Source organism: Hemicordylus capensis, chromosome 3, assembly GCF_027244095.1.
Source record: "Hemicordylus capensis ecotype Gifberg chromosome 3, rHemCap1.1.pri, whole genome shotgun sequence".
Lineage (NCBI taxonomy): Eukaryota > Metazoa > Chordata > Lepidosauria > Squamata > Cordylidae > Hemicordylus > Hemicordylus capensis.
This window is the reverse complement of record NC_069659.1, coordinates 102624585-102650262: the sequence shown is the minus strand read 5'-3', so window position 1 is coordinate 102650262 and position 25678 is coordinate 102624585. Positions and strand designations below refer to the sequence as shown.

Sequence of the window (25678 nt, the reverse complement as noted above, 5' to 3'; positions counted from 1 at the left end):
ATTTAAAGACAGTCCTGGCAATGGTAACGCCGAGGAAGCGTTTTGGGGCAACAGCTCCTCCTCCATTAAGTACACTTTAAGCCTGGCCTTGTGGTTTTTCAGGGTCTGTTTATTAAAGGTTATGCAGACCAAGCAATGCGAGGTATCATGCACCTCTTCCAAACAAAACAAACAGCGGTTGTGGCCGTCGGTTGAGGGGAGTTTACAGTGGCAGTTGGAGCACCACTAAAACGTAGTCTTCTCCTTACCGGACCTCTGTGTAGTACTCATTTGTAGCTTCTCACGTTCGGTCCACGGTCTAAAGGGAGAGGACGAGATTGATGCCAAATCCGAGGGGAAATGAAAGTAGAATAGTTGTCCGTTCCGGTCAAAAGGGAGTGTCCAAGTTCTCGTCAAATTTGAGGGATATCCGAAAGAAGAGTCAAAAATCTGGTCTAGTAGTCAATTAACCAAGATAGTCAATCTGAGAGTACGAGTTGAGTTCCGAGGAGCAAACTGTTCTGAGGTCTGATCCGTATGGCGGTCAGAAAGAAACTGAGTAAGAGGACGCCTAACCGCCACTAGAGGGTACTGCAGTCACGTGCAGGCAGTGGTTGTGGGCGTCACGAGGAGTTAAAGAATTCCAACCGAAGCTGGTCTGCGCAGGCGCAGAAACCCACTGTTATGAATGTCTGGAACCACTATCCAGAACCTTACTTTATTTTGAACTTCAACCTGTCAGGACCAGGACTTTGCACAAAAATTATTCTGACAAGGGACTGCTCCAACCCAGCTCACATATTCCCCACACAAACCCAAACGTATTTAGGGGTGTTTACCAGTCACCCTGGAGCAGTTCCATTAATGGTGTCAAGGACGAACATATTCATTTCAAATCACATGGAGAGTTTTCAAGGAAGATCTACGGTAAATTAAAAGGATATAACCTGAAGAGTAAAATAGAAGTATTCTATCCACTATAGTACAACCACACAACCACATTGCACCATATATTGCACAACCATATATTGCACAACCACAGCTGTGCAAACGTCTTCCCCAATCATGCAATTTACTTCCATTAAAAACCTGCAAGGACTGCAATCAGTGTCAAATTATTGGATTTTACCCTTTTTGCCATGTGGTTCCCTGTATTGCCAACAAGGTTGAGAATATCTGCCCATAATAAAGATAACTGTGGTACGCACATCTGTTTACCAAGAATTATAAATAGACTAAAATTCATTTCACTCAACAGCCATTTAATTTCACTAGGATAAATGAAGGCATAATATAAGTTTCTGTTGGCTGACATCCTGGTTAAATTTCCTCAAGGAAGTCCCACTGAAATTAAAAGCAAAAGTTAGGTATGCATGCTTTACAATGATTTGTAAATGGGAAATGTTTCCCAGATTGACAGAGAAAAACAACTCAATGTTTCCCTCTGGGTAGGGAGAATTTTTTTTTTTAAAAAAAAAGGTTTTGCAGCCAACACATGGTTAAAGTGATAAGTGGAACATGATCAGCTAGAATCATTCTCAAGCACTTTTCAAGGCAACGTCAGTGCTTGCCCTTGAGTTTAGAGAAGCTCTCAAAAGTGAATATCTTAAGGGCTGTTCAAAATAAAAACAGTGTTGTCTTTTCTTCCCCATATATGTAAAAACTGAGGGTACACTGCAAATAGGCCACCTTTCATGAGAAAACAAACAATAGCAGTTACAATTCTTCTAAGCCTAACAAGTTGGTTTTGGTTCAGCATCATGCCAAACGTCCTACCACAAGGCGATTTCTACAAAAGAAAGTTCTAATTTTTATCTTCCTGATATTAACTTAGATATTCAATAACATCATAGGCCCATTTGTTTTCAATAAAATAGCCAAGCTTCTCAAACATACTAAGGGAAAATGTTTTGTTCCCTCTCGTAGCAGAACTACTTTAAAACACTTAAAGGGAGGAACCATCAACATACTATATTATGTTTTTATGGATGTTTTTAAAAATTTTATAAGTAATCTTGAATCCTCATGGGAAAAGGCAGGGTAGATTTTTTTTCAACAAACATACATACAAAATTCTTTTTAAACATATATGTAGAGCAAATTAAATCAGAAACACATACTTACGAGGACAGAAGCATATGGTAACAACAGTATATTGACCTGGACAGAGAACCCCAGTATGTAAACTAAATTTGAAGACACCATCATCTACTGCTTTGCCTGCAGCATCAAGATCTAATTTCCAAATAACTTGTTTCTTTGAGATATTTCTCAGTTGCAGCTTCTGCAGAAGGATGAGGGGGAAAGCCAGAGGCATTATCAATTTCTTTGCTGGAACCAGTTCAACTGCTCTGCCTATAATTAATAACTGACAGCAGAGCGATACCTGTTTGAAATCTTGTTCTCCAGCTTTTTCCAATTTCAAGTATATTCATCCCAAAACTCTAGCAATGGCTTGCTTATAGGGTAAGAATAGCCCAATCCATTAAGGTGGGGTGGGCAGGTTAGGACTACTTACTAGCTTTAGAACTGAGGAATGGCAACCACAGAATATAGAACCCACATACATTCATTAATACTGAAATCAACTTCTGTATGTTGTAAGAATACTGGAAGAGCATTTTCTGTGATTAAATTGACCAGTCTGCTTGACAAAGGTTTCAGGTTTTGGGCCTGTGGACTAAGGTTTGGGCCAGTGGAGGCAAAATTGTGCCTTTCAGACTATTTCAGACAGTTTCCAAATGTCAGAAGGTGCATCCTTTCAGAAGGCACACCTTAGTAGCTTTTCCGCCATAGGCGAGGTCCTACATCCAAGAAATCGAGAGGATATAACATATATTGACAGGATGGGCATAAAACACTGAAGTCCCTGTCTGGTTCTCTTATTAAACATCCTTTGAAGCAGAGTTTCGATAAAAAATACCTTAATGCAAATATACCTGTATCAATTGTGTAAATTCAACGTAAATCATGGTCCAAGATAATTAACCAGTTATTGTATAGGTCCATAGTAGTCTGAATTCATCTGGCCAATCAATGTTAAAACAAACAAGGGGACAAGTTTGAGGGGGTGATGTCTTCTACAGGATATAAGGGTGTGGTAGCAAGATGGAAGGAGAAAGGAAAGAAGCAAGAAAAAAATAGACAAGCAGCTTCCAGCTAGATCAGCTAGCTCTCTGAAAATATCTCTATCTAGAACTTATGATTAGGATGTATTACCTGCACCCTGAGTGCTGCATTGCATTACTGTCTTCTAAGATTATCAAGGAATTGGGTGAGAATAAACATTCTTGATTTTTATTATCTGTCTGTGTGTCTTCTTGAATCTCAGAAGAATAGAAATCAGTCAGTCAAGGATAGAAGAACCTAGACTTCTGAATGCTCTTTTCACCATTTGGGAGAAGGGAATTTTGATATTAAAAAGATCGTACAATGTTAAGACAGCTAAAGACATTAAAAGGCTAGACAGCAATATAAATATGCACAACAGAAAACGTTTTAACTAATGACTCAGAAAGAATGCCCAAGGAACACCATGTTGCATGACTGGGTGTCAACTAATGCTAATACAGTGGTTAGCTTCCCATGACAGGTCCCAGTGCCAGTGTTTTAGAAGGCCTAATTAAAAAGGTTGCTTACCTGTAACAGGTTATCTGGTAGTGATCCAGTAACATTCATAAAAGTGGGTTCCACGCCTGAGCGGAAAACTTCAGGTAGAAATCGTTAGCTCCGCATGGTGCCGATCAAACATCCACTGCGTGTACTTCGAGCCTGCTCATATTGGCGGTTTGGCACCTCGCAGCTCAGTTTCTTGTTGGCTGGTCTAATGCAGCTTTTCGCGGTATCTTGTATGTTTGCAGTAGCTGTTGCAAGGATGGATGGGAGGGTTTTATGAATGTTACCAGATCACCTGTTACAGGTAAGCAACCTGTTCATCTGGGTCATGATTCGGTAACACCCATAAAAGTTGGTGACTCACAGGCTTCACTACTCCTGGAGATGGGAGCAGCCAGTTATTGCAAAATGCGCTTGAGTGCACCCCTCTCAAAATTTGCCACCACTATTGAGCGGAGGTCCACTGCATAGTGTCTCACAAATATCTCTTCTGACGCCCATTCTGCAACCATGGATATGTCCTTGAAATTTATTCCTGATAAATGCATTGCTCAAGAGCATATGCCTACGTAAGGTGGGCCTTTACAGTTTTAGGAGGATCCAACTTTTGCATCTTGTAAGCCAGGTAGATAGTCTCCACCAGCCAATGAGAGAGTTTGTGTCTTGAAACAGGATGTTTTCAATCCTTTTGCTTACAAGTGACTAACAGCCATCTTGTTTTCCTTATCACAGACGTTCGCTGTAAATAAAACAGAAGAGCACGTCGCACATCCAGGCTGTGTATCACCCGTTCCAGAGGAAAGTTTCCAGATTCTGGAAAAAAGTCTGAGACAACCTTAGTTCTGAACTCTGGGTCTAACCACATCACGACCTTGTAATTGTGGAATTTAATGTATGGTTCGTCGATCCGTAAAGCGGTGAGTGAGCTCACCCTTTTTCCCATTGTTATGGCAATCAGAAATACAGTCTAACGTCACTATCTTAAGATTTGCAGTTGCCATTGGTTCAAATGGCTTTTCTGTCAAGGCCGATAAGATCAAGGAAAGATTTCACCTACCCATCGGCCTGCATACTGGTGGGTACAGAATTGTTACCCCTTTTAGAAACCTTTTACTGTCAGGGTGACTTAATATAATCCTCCCATCGCACCTCCCATGAAAGAAAGAAACAGCAGACAAACGCACCCTCAATGAGCTGTTTATTAAGCTTTCCAACTTCAGTGTCGTAAGGTAACACAATATGTCCTGTAAGGAGGTATCCCTGGCTCTAAAGCCCTTTGGCCTTTGCATGTGCTTTGAATCGTTTCCAATTTGCACTACAGATGCAAATTTTCTTGTAGATGCTTTTTTATCGTTCAGTAAAATGTCAGTTTATCCTCCATGCCATAAGGCTTAATGTTTGAAGGTTTGGATGTAACACACAGCCTTGTTCCTGTGAGAGAAGGTCCATTGTTTGTTTTAACCATACATGTACCCGTCATTGTACTTGCTGAAACCATGGTTGCCTTGGCCACCATGGAGTTATTAGCATACGAGTGCAATCCTGTAAAATCTTCACCACCACCTGACTGAGCAGTGGATACCGGGAGACGACGACAAATAGAATAAATTGTGCATCCACTAGTACCAGATTGCATTGCCCTTTGATCACTCTCCCAGTTCCACTCACAAGAAGTATTAACTGCATTTGGGATTGCCCTTCAACACAAAAAGATCTACAGCGGGCCTTCCTCAGGACTTGAATAGGCAGCTTGACTTTATCTCCCACTCATGTTGTTGAAGGAGCACCTGTGACCTGCTCAAGGCATCAGTTTATCTCCCTTATGAGCATCGCTGCCAGATGGATCTTCCATAGTATGCACCAGTTCCATATTTACTGGCTTAAATTGCAGAGGAAGCACTAAACTATCTCCATCTCCATCTGCAGTTGCATTGTCTTCCCGAGCAGATATCCCTGAAATGACTTTATAGCCTGGAAAGCTGCAAGCAGCTCCAGGAACTTTATGTGCAGAGTCTTTTGAGTCAGGATCCAAAGCCCTTGTATCTCCAGGCCAGGCGAGCCCCCCAGCCTGTTAGAGAGGCAACTGATGTCATCCAAACTTCCGGCACTGGTACTTTAAACCTAGTGCCTGCCAGAACATCTTCGTCTTTCATCCACCACACCAGTGATCTCAATACTATGTCCGATAGGTGCAGAAGAAGGCCTTGGCTGTCCACATTTGGTCAGAAAGCTGACAGATACCACTGCTGCAGTTTCCACATCTTCAGTCTCACACAACAGAATGTGGTGGTGCATGAGGTCATCAGGCCCATTAATACTTGAACTGTGTAAGCCCGTTGAACTGGATTAAACTGCAATGCTAGCACCACCCTATGAATTCTTCGAAAGTGTTCCTCTGGTATGTATGCTCTCTGCCAATCCATGTCCAGGACCCCCACCTGTGTACTATGTAGTCTCTTGAAGGGAGTAAAGTGGGACTTTTTCCAGGTGATTTGGATGCTCAACTTTTCAAGAAGTCCCGTCATGCACATGATCTGTGAAAGTAACTTGTCTTTTGTTTTTGCTGTTATCAACAAGTTGTCGAGTAGAGATACACCATCACTCCCTGTGTGCATAGATGTGCCACCACTATTGCCATGCATTTGGTAAATACTTGGTGCTGTCGCCAGTTTGAAGGGTAGCACGTTGTACTAATAAATGCTCCCACTCACAGTGAATCTTATATATTCCCTGTGTTTTCCCTGTATGCCGATGTGAAAATATGCATCCTTGAGGTCCAATGTCACAACCCATTCCTCCCCGTTAAAAGAGGCAGGATAGCTTGCAACATAATCATATGCAACTTTGTCACATTGACATACAGGTTTAGCCACCGCAGATCCATTATGGGGAGTATGCCCCCATCCCATTTTGGGATTTGAAAGTACTGGGAGTAGAATCCCCCGTGTCTGCTTGCCCACTGTACTGGAGAGATCACCCGTTTTCCAAGGAGCATTTCCACCTCTTCCATCAATGCCACCGTTGCTGGTGTGAACTGCAATGTCTTGAACTTGATGGCGTAACTGGTCTGGACTATCCATAGTATCCACCGGTCTGATGTTATCTGGTGTCATGCTTGAGCATGACTTGCCAGTTTGATGTTGTGACCGGCATTAATGTTTGTGGTTAATGGTAGAGACGTCACTGGTGACGGGGATGTCATTGCTGTTAAGGAAGAGTGTGCTGGGTCCACCAATGGTAGTCGTACATGTGGGCATATGGAGCAATCAAAGATGTTAGTTTTGTTGCCGTGGAACCTTATTTCATGCCCCCTGGTTGCTCTTACCCTTTTGGTTGTATGGTTTTTTGGGTCTACAGAATTCCTTCCGGTCACTCTGGCAATATGTATTTTGCCTATGGCCATAAGGTTGATAATCTTGAAGTTGTAAAGGACGATACCATGGATGTAAAGGTCATTGCTGTGTACTTAGTTTTTTTCCACTTTTCCATAGTGGAATCGATATCGTCGCAAAACAAACTCTTGCCATCAAACGGCAAGGCTTCTATCTTGTATTTCATGTCCTGCTGCAAGTTGGTCGAACGCAGCCAAGCAAGTCTTCGCAGCACAACTGCTGACGCTAATGAGTGGAATTCAGTTTCCGCTAAATGTTTAGTGCTATTTAATTGTTGTCTTGTTGCTGATGTTATTTTCAAAAACACTTCTGAAAATTTCTTTTAGAACTCCTCTGGTGTCAAATTATCTTTCTCCTGATAGAGAGAGTCCTACAAAGAATACGTGTACTTTGACAAACACGCCATATAGTTTGTGATCTTAATTGCTAGGCATGCTGTAGCATACAGCTTACATCCCAGCACATCCAGTTTCCTCTCTTCCTTGTCAGCTGGCATAGTATGACGGTGTGACCCCTTTGACAAGGACACACAGACAATTACTAAGGAATTTGGGGTAGGATGCTTAAGTAAGTAACCATTCTCTTCTTCCTGTATTCGGTACAAGGTCTCAAGCCTCATAGAAGTTGGTATGGATGTGTGCAACACCTGCCAAGCCATTTTAGCGGCCTTTGTTATCACAGGAAGCATAGGTAAGTATACTAGTTGAGCCACATTCATTTTCTTCATGAAATTGTAGACAGGATCATCTAGATTTTGTTTCCAGTCGAAACCTAGCACATCCACCATCTCAGAAATTTGGAGATGGTAAGATTTCATTTCCTCCATTGGAGATACAGAAGCTTCTGTTGGAACATCATCTTTAGGGTCTGAGTTATGACCCGTTGATTCCAAATCCATGGAATCAGATTTGTAGTCTTCTTCTGAGGCTGCTGGCTCTGCAGAACCAGCAGAGGCTTTCCCAATTATGACAAGTGAGAGCTGGAACCAACACCCCTACTGGTTCATGAGCCCGCAACGGTCTTTGAAGTCACTTGAGATGATATGTGTGTACTACCCATACACACTGATCTCTTTGCGTCACATTCTGCACTAGTCTGTGTCAACATAGAAGCCTGTTGAGGTGGCTTTGGAACCAACACCTGCACAACTGCCTGCACACCTGCGTTCTGACTTAAATGGGACACTCTTACAACTTGCTGCAGAACATGATCTGGAATAGTAGCTTGCACAGCAGCATCCCAAATCACAATCCTTGGAGGCGTTACCTGGGTTGCAGTTTGAACTTGAATCTAAGTCACAGCCCTCGGGGGTGTCATTTGCACTGCAGCCTACACTAGCTCCATATGCATATGCTTTCCATTGTTTAAACTCTGCATAGTCGTCCAGACGAATTGGGGTGGAAGTTGTAGACATGTCACCCTGTCCTCCTACATGCAGCAGGCCTGCCATTGACACCCTAGACTGGAATGGAGTGAAAGAAGGAATTTTTGGAACATCCCCTAAATCCTCTTCCTCATCGTCAAGACCCTGGCTCAAGAAACCCCGGAACATTGACACTGAAGGGGTGCTCTCCCCCATTCCAACATTGCAAGGATATTCTGGACTGTCTCTAGATCAAAAACAGCCTCGGTATTGTCACAGGCATAGGCATCGAACATCACAGGTGATTGGTGCTCCTCTCTTGACATCAATGTAGATACTGGGGTCCTCGGCATTGATGGGGATGACGCAGCATAAGTGCCAGTGATAGAGACACCACACAACATCAAGGCACAGATTCCAATGAAGTTCAAGTCCTTCCCCCCTCCGGCATCAACTTATATTGTGATGGGTTCATCAGGCATTGCAGTGGTGATGGGTTCACCAGGCATTGTAAACCAGACAGAGAAGGGGTTGTAACCCCTCCTTTCGCTCACTTTTCTCACTATGCTTTTTAGGGGGTGGGGAGCCCAACTTATTCTCTCTCCTCCATTTCCATTCCTTCTCTTGGTGGCAAGACAAACTACTTTCAGGCACTCATGGCTGCTTGTATGGCGAGCCCTTCAACATCAATGGCCTGAGCATCAGAGATTTAGACTGCGTTTGCATTGCAGTCCCCAATGTCCATCTCAATACCGTGGCACTCGATTCTGGAGTTTTCAAAACACCCTCTGGAGTCAGAGACTCCTCCAACAAAGCCACCCCCAAACACGTAGCTCTATTTTTCAGAGGTTTTTTTAGGGAATGAGCTACAAATGGAGCACACTACAGCATTATGCCCTTCCCCCAGACATAAGAGACAATGGCCGTGGCCGTCAGTTGAGGGGATTTTTCCTCTGCAGTGCATGCACCTCTTAAAAGTGTTTTTTTTTTCCCTTTAGGCTTGGGGCTTATAAGGGATATTCCAAATATCATCAAATCAAACAGTCCATGGATATACTCAATAAGTACTACTTTACTTATCCAAAGGGCAGTCCATAAACAAAAGTCCAGTTCAAATCCAAATCAAGTCCAAATATCCAACTTTCTGAGGATGCTAGATCACTGAAGAACCGAGCGCACTGGTGATCAGAAAGAAACTGAGCTGTGAGGCGCCAAACCGCTGATATGGGCAGGTGCAAAGCACACGCTTTGGGCGGTTGATCGGCGCCACAAGGAGCTAATGATTTCTACCTGAAGTGTTTCGCGCAGGCGCAGAACCCAGTTTTACAGATGTTACCAGATCACAACCCAGATCCTAATTTACCATCCATCCTGGATCTCACATCTTACAAAAAAATGTCCCTATGAGGGATTTTTTTTTTTTAAGTTCAAGTCTTCTGCTGTGCACATGGAATAAGTAAACCTTTTCTGGCAGTGGGGAAAGCATGAAAAGAATATTCACTTTAAAAGGGCTAAGGAAATCTATGAAATTCTCTCCAGCTGAATACTGTGGTTCTAAATTTCCCAAACTTTTAACTTGGAGCAGAAATGATTATGTCAGAATCCACAGTTCTTTTGGATTACTAGTGTTGGAATGTATGTGGCTTTCTTCTGCAGGGTGCCTTGTTTTTCTTTTAGGTGTTAATAATAAATATTATTTTAACATGTGTATTTTGCTTGTACAGTATGGTAAAATAGCAATAGCAATAGCAATAGCACTTACATTTATATACCGCTCTATAGCTGGAAGCTCTCTAAGCAGTTTACAATGATTTGGCATATTGCCCCCAACATTCTGGGTACTCATTTTACCGACCTCGGAAGGACGGAAGGCTGAGTCAACCTTGAGCCCCTGGTCAGGATCGAACTTGTAACCTTCTGGTTACAGGGCAGCAGTTTTACCACTGCGCCACCAGGGGGTTTAATGAAACAAATTAAATAATGCAAAGGGAGAAAATGTGCAATGAGTAGTATGAAGGTGAATGCCACCCCCCCACCCACCCACCCCCACCCACCACCAAAAAAACCCATTCAAATCCTGAAATTCTCTTGTCTTGCCTAAAGTAAAGTAGAGTGAGTGGGAGATATAAAAAACTATAACAAATAATCTCTACAATCTACTTACCTTTATGTTCTGGCTCCCATTTACAACACCGAGGTTCATGCTTCTTGCAGTGTACTGAAATATGAGCTTTGAAGGAGAAAGCTCCAGTGGTGGCTGCAATACTGTAGGGAAAACAAGCAAACATATTTATATTTAATTTCTCAATAAATGCTTCTGCAAATATATTTTGCGTAAAAGCATGTAGCCACTTCACATATTCCTGAATTCACACACTTTCACATGATAGATAGATAGGTAGGTAGGTAGATATTTGTGTATAGTTCTTTGTATAGCCATAAACTGTTTAAAAGGTTTGTAGAATTTAAATATCCAGCAAACTGTGGCTCAGTTTAGATATAATTAATCTGATTCTGTGAGCCACATCACAGATTTGCACTTTCTTCCCTATCCTTTCATGCTAGGGCTTCCATCTCCACTTTCTATTTCTTTCTAACAGTACTTTGCTGTGACATCTGAATTAGCCATAGGTAATCCCTGCTGGTACTATATCGGGCAGCATTGATATAGGAAGATGCTGAAAGGTATCATCTCATACTGCACAGGAGGAAACAATGGTAAACCCGTCCTGTATTCTACCAAAGAAAACCACAGGGCTCTGTGGGCGCCAGGAGTCAACACCGACTCAACAGCAAACTTTACTTATTTTACACCTTGATCCCAACCCATGATCTGAAACTATGGTTTAATGTGGGTTTGTAAATCATGATTTGCTGATTCAGATATCATGGCCAACTATGGCTAGAGAAAAGCAGGAAGTAGAGGAGGGAATCTATGCACAAAATGGGAAGAAAGAAAGAAGGGAGCATTTAATCTCTTGGCGTGTTTCTTAGCAAGGTTCATGATGACTGAATGAAACCTATGTATTGCAAGCATTCAACTTTAATTTTGCATCCAGAATTACAAGTGCAAGAGGAAATTAAAACTCTAAAGTACACCAAAAATAAACAAATGGGATTTCTTTTGTACCACTTCCCACATAGATCAAGATGAATTAAAGATCTATTTTTCTTTCAAAAGAAATCAAAGCAAATATAACTGGGTTCTATAAGGACAATGTGAAGCACTTTAGAGATGCAACTAATTAAATCAAATTGAACTGAAGTATCATTTTAATCCATCTATTTTAATTATAGTCAAACAGTAATGTTCACTAATTTAAAAAAAATCAAGCAATATTACTATCTATGAAGCCACCAAGTGTCATATACTCATTATGAGCCTCTCAATTATTGCAATGGTTCTTGGATTCTAACATAAAATGTATTGATTTTATTCAAGTATAAATAAAGAAATAGTAGCTTGACTTTTATTTAATGGATAATATATGCACTCAAATAGAAAGGTATTAAGAACAGGCAAGAATTCAGAAAAAATATTTTAAGGCTGCAATCCTTCCTTGGGAATAAACCCCATTGAACTCAGTGGAATTTACTTCTGAATAATTCATAAGATCAGGCTGAATGACTGCAATGCTCAGCATACTTAGAAAGGAATATGTCCTTCTGTTGTGGGTTCACTTTTTGGACTATTAGGACACACCTTTTCATGAGGTGCCTGGCATGGAAGTATTTTGAAGTCCAGGAGAGATACATGTATAATCTAATAAATTAGGGGCTAATAAAAGGTACAAATTAAAAATAAGGGTAATTGCAAGTACAATGCAAAATATCATGAATAGGCTGAAATTAAAAATAATTGCTATTTTTAAAAAAGACAAGCTAAAATAGATAAAAATAAAAGGTACTGAAATACTAAAAATGAAAATGAATAAAATAATAATAATAATATTACTATTAATATTATGTTTAAAAGTCATAAAATGTAGTACAATGCAATAAAACAATAGGTATGGAGGCATGGGCAAGTGCCAGGTCAATCCAGAGTAATCAAGAATCAGATTAAGGGAGCTCACAGCCTATCATCCTTCGACAGATGCTGATCGCAGCCACACAGAACTTGGCAACACTATGTATGATGGCAGGGTTAGAGTCAGAAAGCAACAGAAAGCCGTAGAATTGTCTTGAACGTCCCGGGAACTTGCTTAGCAATGGGAGAATAAGGGAGACACGAATGTCTCTATAAAACAGGGACTATAGAAGGACATGCTCAATAGTTTCAATCTGTTCTGAGCCACAGGGACAGAATCACTCTGCAAATGAGATCTTTCTGTAATGGCCCTCTAGCACTGCTGAGGGGAGACCATGGCAGCGAGCCAAAGTGAACGCCCTTCTGTGGTTTGGGACCTCCAAATGAGTGAGATATGCTGCACGAGAGGCAGTATATCTAAGCTCCTCACTGATATAAAATTTTGAGACACTACTGAGATCCATTTGGCGCTCAGTGTCCGTAATGCACTGCTTAATAGTTGCTTTTGCCTGATTGTAGCCCATGTTGAGGAGGGACAGTGGGGAGAGCCCAGGGAAGCTAATTTTGCCTCAGTTGCCTGAGCCCAACTAGACTGATAATCATCATGCAGGGTTAAAGGGGCAAGACCAATTGGGCAAAAGGATAGTCTAAGCCAATAGCAGAGAGTTGCCATCCACACTCTAGCCTCAGTCTTGATCTGGCCTGTCTCCAGTTGTAGGGTGGCATTGGAGACACATCTTGGTACACAGAATGCTACCCTCAAGAACTTGGATTGTACACATTCCAGAGTCACAATATTTGGAAAAGGACCCAGCTGAGCACAATAGAGTAGTTGAGCTAATGACTTGGCTTGAAACAGTTCGAGAGCTGTGGGAAAGTTTTGGCCTCCTCTTGTACGCATAAATTGAAGGATGGCGGAGAAGCGTCTCTGTGCATTAGGGATGTGCAAATCGATCCAGTGGTCCAACGGTCCGGAAGTTCAGTCCAGAGGTTCGGGGGTTCAGGACAGAACTGAACCCCCCACCCCCGGTTCCGTCCAGACCAGAAACGAACTGCCGGACAGGTCCACAAATTTGTGGCAAGAGGCGAGCGGCAGCCATTTTGGTTGCAGCCGCACATGCACAAATGCCCTTTGCAAGGCCACCTTTACAGAGGCCCGAAAGGGCCCAAAATACTACATTTACCCAGCCACAGCGGTGATGAGGGAGTCCACCGGGGGGAGGGAGAACCCTTGCAGACCCCGCTGTAGCCTACAGCAAGCCCCCCGAAGGGGCTACAGGTATTTAGAACTATTATATATATTTGCGGACCACCCCCAGACCGGAGGGGGGGTTCCGATGGGGGCCGGACCAAACTGGCCTGGTTCCGTTTGAGGCCGGTTCAGCCTCGAACGGAACCGAGCCAGACGGTTCCATGCACACCACTACTGTGCATTTAAGGCCACATGTTCTCCATGGGCTTTTCTAGAGCCACCAGAATGAAAGACTATGCCCAGGTACTCAAAATGAGCCACTTGTTCGATCTTATGTCCCTCAATCCTACAAGAGTGGATCTTGGGCCTCCTAGCAGCGTCCATGATTTTAGTTTTGTGATAATTGATTCCCAGACAATCTTCCTTACAATGCAGCATCAGGGCCCTCAGGTAAAAGCTTTTGCAAAAGCACATGCACACAAACTAGGAATGGAGTACAAACAATGACAGATCACGGAATGCAGTACATACAGCACAACTCTCTTGTGCAATTTTTTGTAACCAATCCAACATAAAACGGCCAGCCTGGGCGTACCCTAAAAGACACATGCTTCTATATCACATGCTTCTTCTCCAATGCCTAGGCATTACACAACCTATATGTGTGATTTTTAAAAGTCTTATTATAGAACCCCTGTGCAGCGCTCAAAACTAAAGTACAGACACCCAAGATGGAATCTTACTTTTTTAGTCACATGAGGGACTTTTTTTCTCTCCACAGAACAATTTCTAATTTCTCATTGAAGTTTTATTTTAAAAGAAGGAAGGGGGGATCTAAGAGAGGCTACAGAAGCAGGCAGCTGCAATTATCTGAACTTAAGTTGGGAAACTCCCAGATGAAAATTCATTAGAATCTTCCTCAGACGTCTAGTATATTTTCTTGTACCTGCAGATGGGATAAAATTATAGTAATGCTTATTCATACTCTCCTCTTTTAAGTGAAGAGGTATTCAGTACTAGTAATAGAAAAACAATATATTTTTGGTTCATATCTAGGGGAAGAAGTGGGGTATCTTAAAAAGCCTAGATCAGAACTTTTTAACTAAGAAGGCTACAGGGGATATCTATTGGAGCTAGAGAATTCTGAAAATAGCTGAAATGATCAATATTGGATACAAGCATATAATGGAAGGAGCAGTTTAGTCCTCCTCTTGCATCTACACATTCTCACATTCCTCTGCCCTTCTGCTTGCCACACACAGCAGAAGAGGCACCCAAGTCTTTGGCAGAGCATCACTCCATTATTGGAAGCTCCTTCTACCAACCAAAGACTTGCACTCACACAAGTGTGTATTCCATAATCAGAAAAGACCTTGCATCAGCACAACACTCCTTCCACAAATAGAAGGTACTTCCGATGACAGAATAATGCTTCACCAAAGATCTGAATGCCACCTATGATGTTATCCTGAGAAATGCTAACTCACTATCCAGATAAACAGGTTGCTTATCTGTAACAGGTAATTTGGTAGTGATGCCTCGACATTCATAAAAGTGGGTTCTGCACCTGCTCAGGACTGCTTCAGGTAGTACTCATTAGCTCCTTGTGACACCTTTTAACCGCCCCTGCACACGCCATGCAGTACCTATCTTGGCAATTAGGCGCCCATTGCTCAGTTTCTGTATGGCCGGCCGACAGCTTCAAATGAAACCTTCCCCTTGGACAAAGCCAGGGACATGGCCATGGTCGCACAGTCAATGCTGAAGTAGCTGGCACTCTGTAGTGGGGTTGGACGGGTGGGTTTTATGAATGTCGAGGCATCACTACCAGATCACCTGTTACAGGTAAGCAACCTGTTTATCTGGATAGTGAGGCCTCAACAATCATAAAAGTGGGTGAATCACGAGCTTCCCAAATGGTGGTGGGAGTAGCAAGCTATTGAAGCAACCCCTTAAGAACGGCCCTGCCAAATTGTGCCGCCGCTACAGAGCGAAGGTCCAGCACATAACGCTTCACAAAGGTTTGAGCTGAGGCCCAGGTATCCGCCATACAAATATCTCTGAACTTAATTCTGGAGAGATGCGCTTTAAGTCTCATTTGCGATTGAGCTGTGGCTCTCGACGTCGAGGAGGGCTTTGACTTCGACCTGTCTCTCCTCCTTGGCTTTGATGCATCTTCGTCTCCCCCCTTGTTGGCATGTTTCCGATGCCGAGTAGCAGCGGAGTTGTTTGGCATCGAGCTCGGGGTAGAAGGCAACTGTCGAGGGGTTGGAGCTGGAGATATAGCCCGACATCTCACAGTCTCCGCTTGCAGCCCCATCGGCAACAGAGTGCCCTCCGAAGCCAGATTGGCTTTAAGCCTCTTCGCTGCTGATAATTCCGATGGCAAGGTGCTTTTCTGCTTAGAGCTGCATGCTGGTGCCGAGGACTTTTAAAAAGGGTTTGCCTTTGAGGCTTTATGCAATGTGCCCAAGCCCTTGTGGGCTATGCCTGCGGAAGTTATAAGAGCAGATCCAGACGCTAGGAGTTTAGGCTTGTGGCCAGAACCTAAGGGGTATACTCATGAGTCAAATGGGCTGTAACCCAAAATTTGGCTTTAAAAAAGCCACATCTGGCAACAGATGTTTAGACTTCGTTTGAGCAGCTCTCTCCTGGGAAGTCGAGGTGGACGGGTGGGGAGCGTCCTCCATTAGGGATACTTTTAGTCGTGCTGCCCTATTTTTGAGAGTTTGTTTCGAGAATCTTTTACATGTAGGGCAAGAAGCTGTAGATTGCTCTTCTCCAAGGCAGAAGAGACAAAGCTGGTGGCCGTCTGTTGATGGGAGATTTGCTCTGCAGCGGATACACCTTTTAAAGGTGGTTTTTCCCCCCCTTAACAGTTGCACTCATGAGCAATAGATTTGAACTACGTCTTTGCCTTTATCTTTCTTTGTTGTATCTGAGGAGTAGTCTAAAAACAGTCCAGGATCAAGCCAAGTAGTAGAATCAGGGATAGAATTGAAATCGCTTGACTTGCCATTTGTAATTGCCGTTCTGAGGTCAATCCGTTGGTCCAATAAATCCTGTTTTATTCGTTTAGTTATGGGTAAGTCAAGAGTGGTCTTACACTCCTATGGTCAATTTAGATTTGTGCTATATACTACAATTTATTTCGAGGAGCTGTAAAGTTCCCAAGGTCCGAACGCATCAGTGGTCAGGAAGAAACTGAGCAGTGGATGCCTAACTGCCAAGATAGGTACTGCATGGCACGTGCAGGGGCAGTTAAAAGGTGTCACAAGGAGCTAATGAGTACTACCCGAAGCAGTCCTGCGCAGGCACAGAACCCACTTTTATGATTGTTGAGACCTCACTATCCAGATCCAAGAGTTGTCTTAGTATTGCTTATAGCTATTTATTTGATCTTAACTTAAACTCTACAGAATTTAAGATTTGTTTTTAGTGTATTAGCTATAATCCCTCAGGATGAAAAAACCCCTATATATTTAAATAAAATGAATACAACAAAAATATACAACAGAACATGGATCTTACAGACAATGGCTTTTGACCCTGCGGTGTGCTTCCTGCTGATAAATTATATATATTGCCTTGCCCTGGAGTGTGATATGGTATAAGCTAAAAAATGTAGCTCATAATGGAGTGTATACCTGAAGGGCAATACGTTTGGATGAAGTGTTCACTGATCAATCCTGACAGCAGAGAAAGCTAAAGATTTAGAGTTGCAGCTGGAAATTATGTTGGTGATCATGTGGGTCATGGACAACTTAGTTCAGAGAAGTGATGAGACATCACTGTACCAATATTAAAATGCTAATAACAAAGTAAATTGGATGCAAGATAACATGGGTTCATTAAAAATGATTTATGTCAGACTAATCAGACATCCTTTTAAAAAAAGGTAACTAGCTTCTAGATAAAGGAAATCCAGTAAAGTTTCTCTTCCTAGATAATAATAATAATAATAATAATAATAATAATAATAATAATAATAAGAAGAAGAAGAAGAAGAAGAAGAAGAAGAAGAAGAAGAGGCGGCACTAAGAACAAATGCAATAAGAGCAAAAGTCAAAAACAAAAAACAAAAAAACAGCAAGTGCCGCTTTTGTAAAGAAGCAGATGAAACCGTGGAGCACCTAATCAGCTGTTGTAAAAAGAACTCACAGACTGACTACAAAAAAAGGCATGACAAGGCAGCAGGGATGATACACTGGAACATCTGCAAAAAATACAAGCTACCTGTAGCCAAAGATTGGTGGGACCATAAAATTGAAAAAGTTGTAGAAAATGAAGATGCAAAATATTATGGGACTTCCGACTACCAACAGAGAAACATCTGCCACACAATACACCAGATATAACTGTAGTTGAGAAGAAAGAAAGGTCCCTGGGAAGGACTCGATGTATTGATAAAACAAACCAGTCAATAACACCTGTCTAACTGTGTAAATAAATAAATAAATAAATAATAAAAAATGAACATCTTCATTTGCATAGCCTCACTCTGGATTCTGCTTCTTGGTCATGCTAGACTGTGACAGAATGTTGAAAACAGTTTTCTGTATAGAACTGAGAGAAAATGAGAGAGAGCACAAGATTTCCATTATCGATGCTAGGGAGGAAAAGATATGGGCTAATGAAATTTGCAGTGATCCAAAACTTGGGAACACCACAAATACAGAGAAGACTTGGTATTTATAGTGATTGAATTGAATTGAATGATCTCACAAACCCAAGTGATAACAAAGCAAATGAAATACAATGGCAATAAGCATAATATTAAGGATTTAGAGATAATCAAAATTCATTTTTGTGCTGTTTGGTTTTTTCAGTCAGAAAAATGCAAAGGAAGAAAGATTTCTCAAAATATTTGCTGAGCACAAGATGACTATGAGCTACCAATGTGACTGCCAAAGGCAATATGCAATTATTAGGTGCATTAGGCAAGGCATTTCTAATGGAGTTGGAGAGGTATTACTAGCCTTGTAAAAGCATTGATATGACCCCATGAAGAACAATGTGTCCAGCTTTGGTCATCCCAGGAGAGCTATACCACACACTCTGAATGTGTAAATTCTTCTTTTTATTCTTTGCAGTGAATCCAGATATTTTACGAGTATGAATTTGAGCAGGACCCATTGCAAGTAGATTTTATTTACACATTCAAGGTGTGTTATTTAGCTCTCTTAGAGCTGTAACCCTTCAAATGCAAGTGAGAAATCACACTGAAAACAAAAAGGGGTTTAAAAAAAACCCCTTGCACATAGGAAAAAGAACTTCCAGGGAGAATTCTATGCTGAAATTATCTTCCCTAGCTGTCCATGGGCAGTACATTTGGGACAGGAGGCTATATTTAAATACATTCTCTCTCCCCTACATTTTGGACAGCTGCATCACACACAATTTCCATATGTCTACATCTGCCTTGCAAGTCACAAGAATGGAGTATGAATAAGCAGAAGTTCAAGGAGCCTGGTTTTGTTAGCTCAAAGAAAAGGCGGTAGAGAGGGGCTATAATATGCTAGCACTATATCAAAGGGAATAAAAGAGTAAAGAGAGCAGAGCAATTTAGGTTAAAGATGGCTCTAGGCATGAGAGAACAAATGTATATGAATCTAACACTACCACATTTAAGCTGGGGATCAGTAAAAAATGTTTAGTTATTACAGGTATAAAAATCTGGAAGAGTTTTCTTGGAACACCTGTAATAGCAACAAACCCCAAAATCCACAAGACACATTTGGGTATAGGATAATACCGCTATAGCCCTCTAAAGTGCAAAAGGATTTTTTCATTCCCACATCAGATACTGCTATTTTTCTTTCTGTTCCTCTGGGACATCAAGGATTGCCACAAATAGAAGCTGACACGGTAAGAAATGCTATGGGCTTAGAGTTAAAGGGTGCACACCTGCAGCAGCTCTGCTCCAGATTCTGAAGCACATGTGCTCACACGGCGGAGTGTGGGGGCAATTTTCACTGATCTCCCCTTGCTCCAGAAGTGCTCTGTGCAGTACACAATTGTGTCCCTGAGGGTCACTCGGCCATAAGAACATAACTGTGTGTTGCCATAGAACTTCTTAAACCCCTTTGTTAACCTTTGTTGAAAAGCGGTATAGAAATATTCATTGTTTTTGTTTGTTTGTTCTGGGAGAAGGAGGAATCAGTGAAAATCCATCCCATGTGCATAAGCACCTATCCTTCAGAAACACAAGTGAAGCTGCTGCAGGCATGCATCCTTGTGCTACATGCTCACAGCATTAGATGGGATGTTGAGCAGAGACAGGATGTTGAGTGATGTGTTGAGGGTTGTTGTGAAAGAGAAACTCAAGTATGTAGTACACCGCTCTGGGCTCCTTGGAGGAAGAGCAGGATATAAATGTAAAATAATAACTATGATCAGTAGGATTTTCTTTTAAGATGACTTGCTGGACAGATTTTGCTCACAGTCAGGGTCCAACTGCCATATCTGGAGTTGAGAAGAAATACAATACCCTGAGGATTTGGGAGCTTTCCACTGTATCCATATTTCACGTTGGGTAGACATCCAAATTTCTAGATATGCTAAATGACTGTGCCAATTAGTCGTGGAACCAAGCAGAGAGATGGTGACCTTGGACTTAATCCTGAGTGGTTCACAGGACCTGGTGCAAGATGTCAGAGTTGCAGAACCATTGGATAGCAGTGGCCATAGTGTGATGAAATTCAGAATATATGCAAGTGGAGAACTGTCAAGGAATTGGACCACAGTGTGATCCAATTCAGGATATATGCAAGTGGAGAACTGTCAAGAAAGTCCAACACAGATGCACTGGACTTCAGAAAAGGAAACTTCTCAAAAATGAGGGGACTGATAAAAAGGACATTGAAAGGGGAAGTCAGGAGGGTCAAATCACTCCAGAAAGCATGGAACTTATTTAAAACCACAATACTAGAAGCTCAGATGGAATTTAAACCAAGAAGAAGGAAAGATACCACCGAGTTCAGGAGGATGCCAGCGTAGCTAACAAATAGAGTCAGGGAAGCTATAAAAGGGAAGAAGACTTCCTTCAGAAAATGGAAGTCCTGCCCAAATAAAGAGAACAGAAAGGAACATAAACTCTGGCAAAAGAAATGCAAGAAGACAATAAGGGATGCAAAAAGAGAGTTGGGGGAGCATATAGCTAGAAGTGACAAGGGGAATAACAAAAACTTCTTTAAATATATCAGAAGAAGAAAACCTGCCAGGGAGGCAGTTGGCCTCTTAGACAATGAGGGCATGAAAGGGATTATTAAGGAGTATAAGGAGAATGCAAAGAAGCTGGATGAGTTTGTTGCATCTGTCTTCACGGTGGAGGATACTGACCATGTACCCTGTCTGGAATTGAGCTTTTCAGGTTTAGTGGCTGAAGAACTGGACCAATTTGAAGTGGCATCCCCCCAAGAGTTCTGAAGGTACTGAAACGTGAAATTGCTGATCTCCTAGCAAAAATATGTAACTTGTTCCTACAAGCAGGCTCTGTAACTCCCATTTTCAAGAAAGGATCCGGGGGGGGGGGGATCCAGGAAATTACAGGCCAGTCAACTTAACTTCAGTGCTGGGTAAATTGATGGAAAGTATACTTAAGGACAAAACTGTTAAACATATAGAAGAACAGGCCTTGTTGAAGGAGAACCAGCATGGCTTCTGCAAGGGAAAGTCTTGCCCCACTAACCTTTTGGAGTTCTTTGAGTGTCAACAGGCATGTGAATAAACTTGATCCAGTTGACATAGTATATTTGGACTTCCAAAAAGGTTTTGATAAAGTTCCCCACCAAAGGCACTTGAGTAAACTTAGCAGTCATGGAATAAGGGGACAGGTTCATGTGTGGATCGGTAACTGGTTGAAGGACAGGAAACAGAGAGTAGGAATAAATGGACAGTTTTCACAATGGAGGGAGGAAGGAAGTGGGGTCCCGCAGGGATCGGTACTGGAACCAGTGCTCTTAAACTTGTTCATAAACCATCTAGAAGTTGGGGTGACTAGCAAAGTGGCCAGATTTGCAGATGGCACAGAACTATTTAGGGTAGTGAAATCCACAACGGATTGTGAGGAACTCCAAAAAGATCTCTCCAAACTGTAGGACTGGGCGACAAAATGGCAAATGCGGTTCAATGTAAGCAAGTGTAAAGTGATGCATATTGGGGCAAAAAACACCAACTTCACATATACGCTGATGGGATCTGAGCTGTCGGTGACTGACCAGGAGAAAGATCTTGGGTTCGTGGTGGACAGCTCATTGAAAGTTGTCTCAGTGTACGGCAGCTGTGAAAAAGGCTAATTCCATGCTAGGAGTCATTAGGAAGTAGATTGAATATAAAAATGCCAATATCATACTTCCCTTATACAATTCTATGGGGTGGCCACATCTGGAGTACTGCGTACAGCTTTCATCACCCTATCTTAAGAAGGATATTGTAGAACTGGAAAAGGTGCAGAAGAGGGCAACCAAGATGTTCAGGGGGCTGGAGCACCTTCCTTAGGAGACTAGGCTACAGCATCTTGGGCTCTTTACCTTGGAAAAGAGGCAACTAAGGGGAGACACGATTGAGGTATATAAAATTATGCATGGAGTGGAGAGGGTGGACAGAGAAATTTTTCTCCTTCTCTCACAACACTAGAATGAGGGCATTCCCATGAAACTGAAGGTCAGGAAATTTAGGACCAACTAGATGAAGTACTTTTTCACACAGTGCATAATTCATCTATAGAATTCCTTGGTATGTGATGAGGTGATGGCCACCAGCTTGGATGGCTTTAAAAGGGGCTTAGATAAATTCAAAGTGGACAGGTTTATCGATGCCTACTTAGTCTGGTGGCTGTGGGCCACCTCCAGCCTCAGAGGCACAATGCCTCTCCATACCAGTTACAGGGGAGCAACAGCAGGAGAGAGGTCATGCCCTCACCTCTTGCCTGTGGGCTCCCCAGAGGCATCTGGTGGGCCACTGTGTGAAACAGGATGCTGGAATAGATAGGCCTTGGGCCTGATCTAGCAGGGCTGTTCTTATATTCTTATGCAAGTACTTTTCTGCAGTACTAATGTATTCTTTACTTGTGACAGACAATAACCTCGATTGCAAGGACTGGTGAATAGAGGACTGGTGGGTGGGTGGCCCTTCCTTTGGGCAATGTATTTAGATGCTTTCCAGCTCTATGTTTTAATGGATAATAAATCTTTACAGCAGCTCTTGATAAGTCATATGATAAAGCCTTTCTTCCCCAGCACTACTCCACAAGTGAGAGACATTTCTGGGTTCATTGTACAAGAAGAAGAAAATTGAGGTTTATGTTGTTCTTGTTGATAATGCTAGTTGTCCAGCATTAATTTTTAATACTAGTCTTATTCTTTTCATGTATTGGAACTGACAAAAGAGATTCTTCCTATTTAAAAATACTAGAATGTCCAAAATGTAACTCAACGTTGCAACGAAATAAGTCTCACTTCACCATTACTGAAATATTTAAAAGATGAGCCAGTGCAGATAGTATCACAGCTGATTAACCCCCATAAATAATTGCCCATGCAAAAGGTCTACTCACCATGAGCAATGTAAAGTCGAAGCACACAGAAATAATAATGACTACATTTGTGACCGGAAAACTGCAGAAAAGATGCTTCCAGCCCCCGCCCACCCATCATAAAAATAGCTACTGTTGTCCTGTGTGTGTCCCCCGCCCCTTCATTTATGCATGGGGAGAAGCTCAACAGAACTCCTTTGGATGTAATGTTGGCACTTAAAACAGAATGAACAGACACAAAGTTATCATTTGATTTAAAAAAACTGCTAAAACAAGTCAGTGCCACTCCATTAATTCTGTCAGGTGTATCAAGAAAAAGCCCATCTATGTTTGCTTCTAAGGTTTACATACCAGTTGCCTGAACTTTGCATACTCGAGTAGGTATAGTCAACATCTGAGGCCGTGGTACAATTATATGCTTTGCTGAACCAGGAGGACTTGAACTTCCTACAGTGGTGCTTGGTGAAGCTGGATTCTCACTGACATTAACATTTATCGGTAAATTGAAGTTGTATGCTGCCACCTAGAGGGCAAATGTAAAGATGTCACCTACTCAGTAACTACAAGGTAAAAAAGGATAAAACCATTTATAAACAATTTTACTTAAATGTCTGAAGCCAACAAAGGTTTTACATTTGGATAGGAGTCACTTCACATACCCAAAACATAAATGAAAGCTAGTTCAAGTCTCTAAACTGTTCTAATGAGATATTTCACACTGCTCACTGAATAATGTTTCTCAGTTCATTGTTTAGAGTTGACATAATATTTCTGACTACTTCCTTGGATAATAGTACATGCCACTAACAACTGCAGTTATCAGCTATCTTACTTAACAGATGTGTAAATCTTCAAAGATGAAATGTTTAGAGAGCAAAACAATTTCTTGTCTAAATCTCATTCTGGTGCCTTGGTTACAAATAATATAGCTGGCAGCTTGGAATACCTAATTAGACTATTTACTTATAAATACTCTTACTCTAAAAGGTAAGAGACTGGACATATAATGAACAGCAGCAAGGTATTGGATTACAACTCTATCATGCACAACTAGCATATTGCTTACAGCTTCCTCCAAGCAGCAAAGAAACAGATGTAAGATAAAGGAATAACATATTCTCCTTTCAGCAGTTATAAAGAACTCATTTATCAGCAAACATGCCTCACTACTCATCCCTACTTTACTTTTCAATGTAATCCAAGTCTCTGCAGCTTTAAAATAAAAGGCATCTTCAACTCTGGGATGTGGGAAAGGATAGGTGTGCTCCACACAGCAATAATGAAGTCAAAGGGAGTGTGCCACTTTTGCATGGCAAAAAAGGTAAAAGGTGTGAGCGTGAGTGAGTGAGTGAGAGAGAGTGAGAGAGAGTGACAGACAAACAGTGTGTATGGAATTTTTATATAAAAATATAAAAATAAAGTAGTTCGGGCCTTACTGACTGACATGGAACTTCCAGACCAAACTATGAAATATAGAAACATGCTGTTTTCACAGATAACTTCTAGTTCTTGCACAGGCTATCCCGCCCCCCCACAAAAAAGGAAAACTACAAGAAAAAGAAATCATTAACATCCTGGAAAATGCAAGAAAGCTCTACCATTGGAAAGCATGGGAATGATACCTCATAGAGCTACAAACCAACTAGTCACAAGGAGATGCAGCAGCTATTTGAGTGGTCAGCATGGCTCTTGACTGCCGTGCTGACCACTCCAATGGCCACACACATGTGCGGAGGCCAGCTGAGTGACAGGGCAGGACGGCCTCCCCACAGGACACTTCATAGGCCTACCAGGCTTCCCTCAGGATGCCAGGTGCCAGCAGCAATTAAATTCGCCGTTTTTAAACGTGTCCCCACCCACCCTCATGCCCCCGCAGAACTGCTGTCACCAGAGAATGCTTGCAAACTGCAAGCCCATTTTATTAGTATACTACATAATTCTAGAACTGAGAATGAAGCTAAATCTATTAGAAGAACTACTTATTAAATACATTTGTACCCTTCCTTTCCTCAATTGCTAAAAGCATTCTGGCAACCAATCTTGAAGGGGATTTTAAATGGCCATGGCAAGAAATAGGAAGGAGTAGGTGGGATTCCCCATTTTTTCCCCTGAAGGCCAAAAATGGGGAAAATGGAAATTTTGGACAAATTTAGGAACTGCTTTTGAAATATTTCCCTTCTTATAATAATACATGGCATGCTTTCTCAGACATGGTTTTATAAACCAGTGTGGTATAGTGGTTAGAGTGCTAGACGAGGACCGGGGAAACCCGAGTTCAAATCCCCATTCAGCCATGATACTGGCTGGGTGACTCTGGGCCAGTCACTTCTCTCTCAGCCTAACCTACTTCACAGGGTTGTTGTGAGGAGAAACTCAAGTATGTAGTACACCGCTCTGGGCTCCTTGGAGGAAAGAGCAGGATATAAATGTAAAAAATAAATAAATAAATAAATAAATAAAATTATCAATTCCTGTTTATTGCTCTCTCAAAATGCTGACTATATAATATGAAGGTATGTTATATAAGAAAATGAAAAGTATCCAATAATTACAATTATAGTCCTTTATACTA

The 25678-nt window shown here is 41.8% G+C and overlaps 1 protein-coding gene across 3 annotated transcripts in view; it reads right to left on the bottom strand.

Annotated features, from left to right (window-relative positions):
- CFAP47 (cilia and flagella associated protein 47) overlaps positions 1–25678 on the bottom strand; it is a 503999-nt gene that overhangs the window by 392800 nt on the left and 85521 nt on the right. For all 3 annotated transcript variants that reach the window (XM_053311021.1, XM_053311022.1, XM_053311023.1), the window contains exons 22-24: positions 23458–23629; positions 10514–10614; positions 2104–2263 (exon numbers count right to left, since the gene is read on the bottom strand). In XM_053311021.1, the coding sequence (XP_053166996.1) occupies positions 2104–2263; positions 10514–10614; positions 23458–23629 (433 nt within the window). The remainder of the gene's footprint in view (positions 1–2103; positions 2264–10513; positions 10615–23457; positions 23630–25678) is intronic.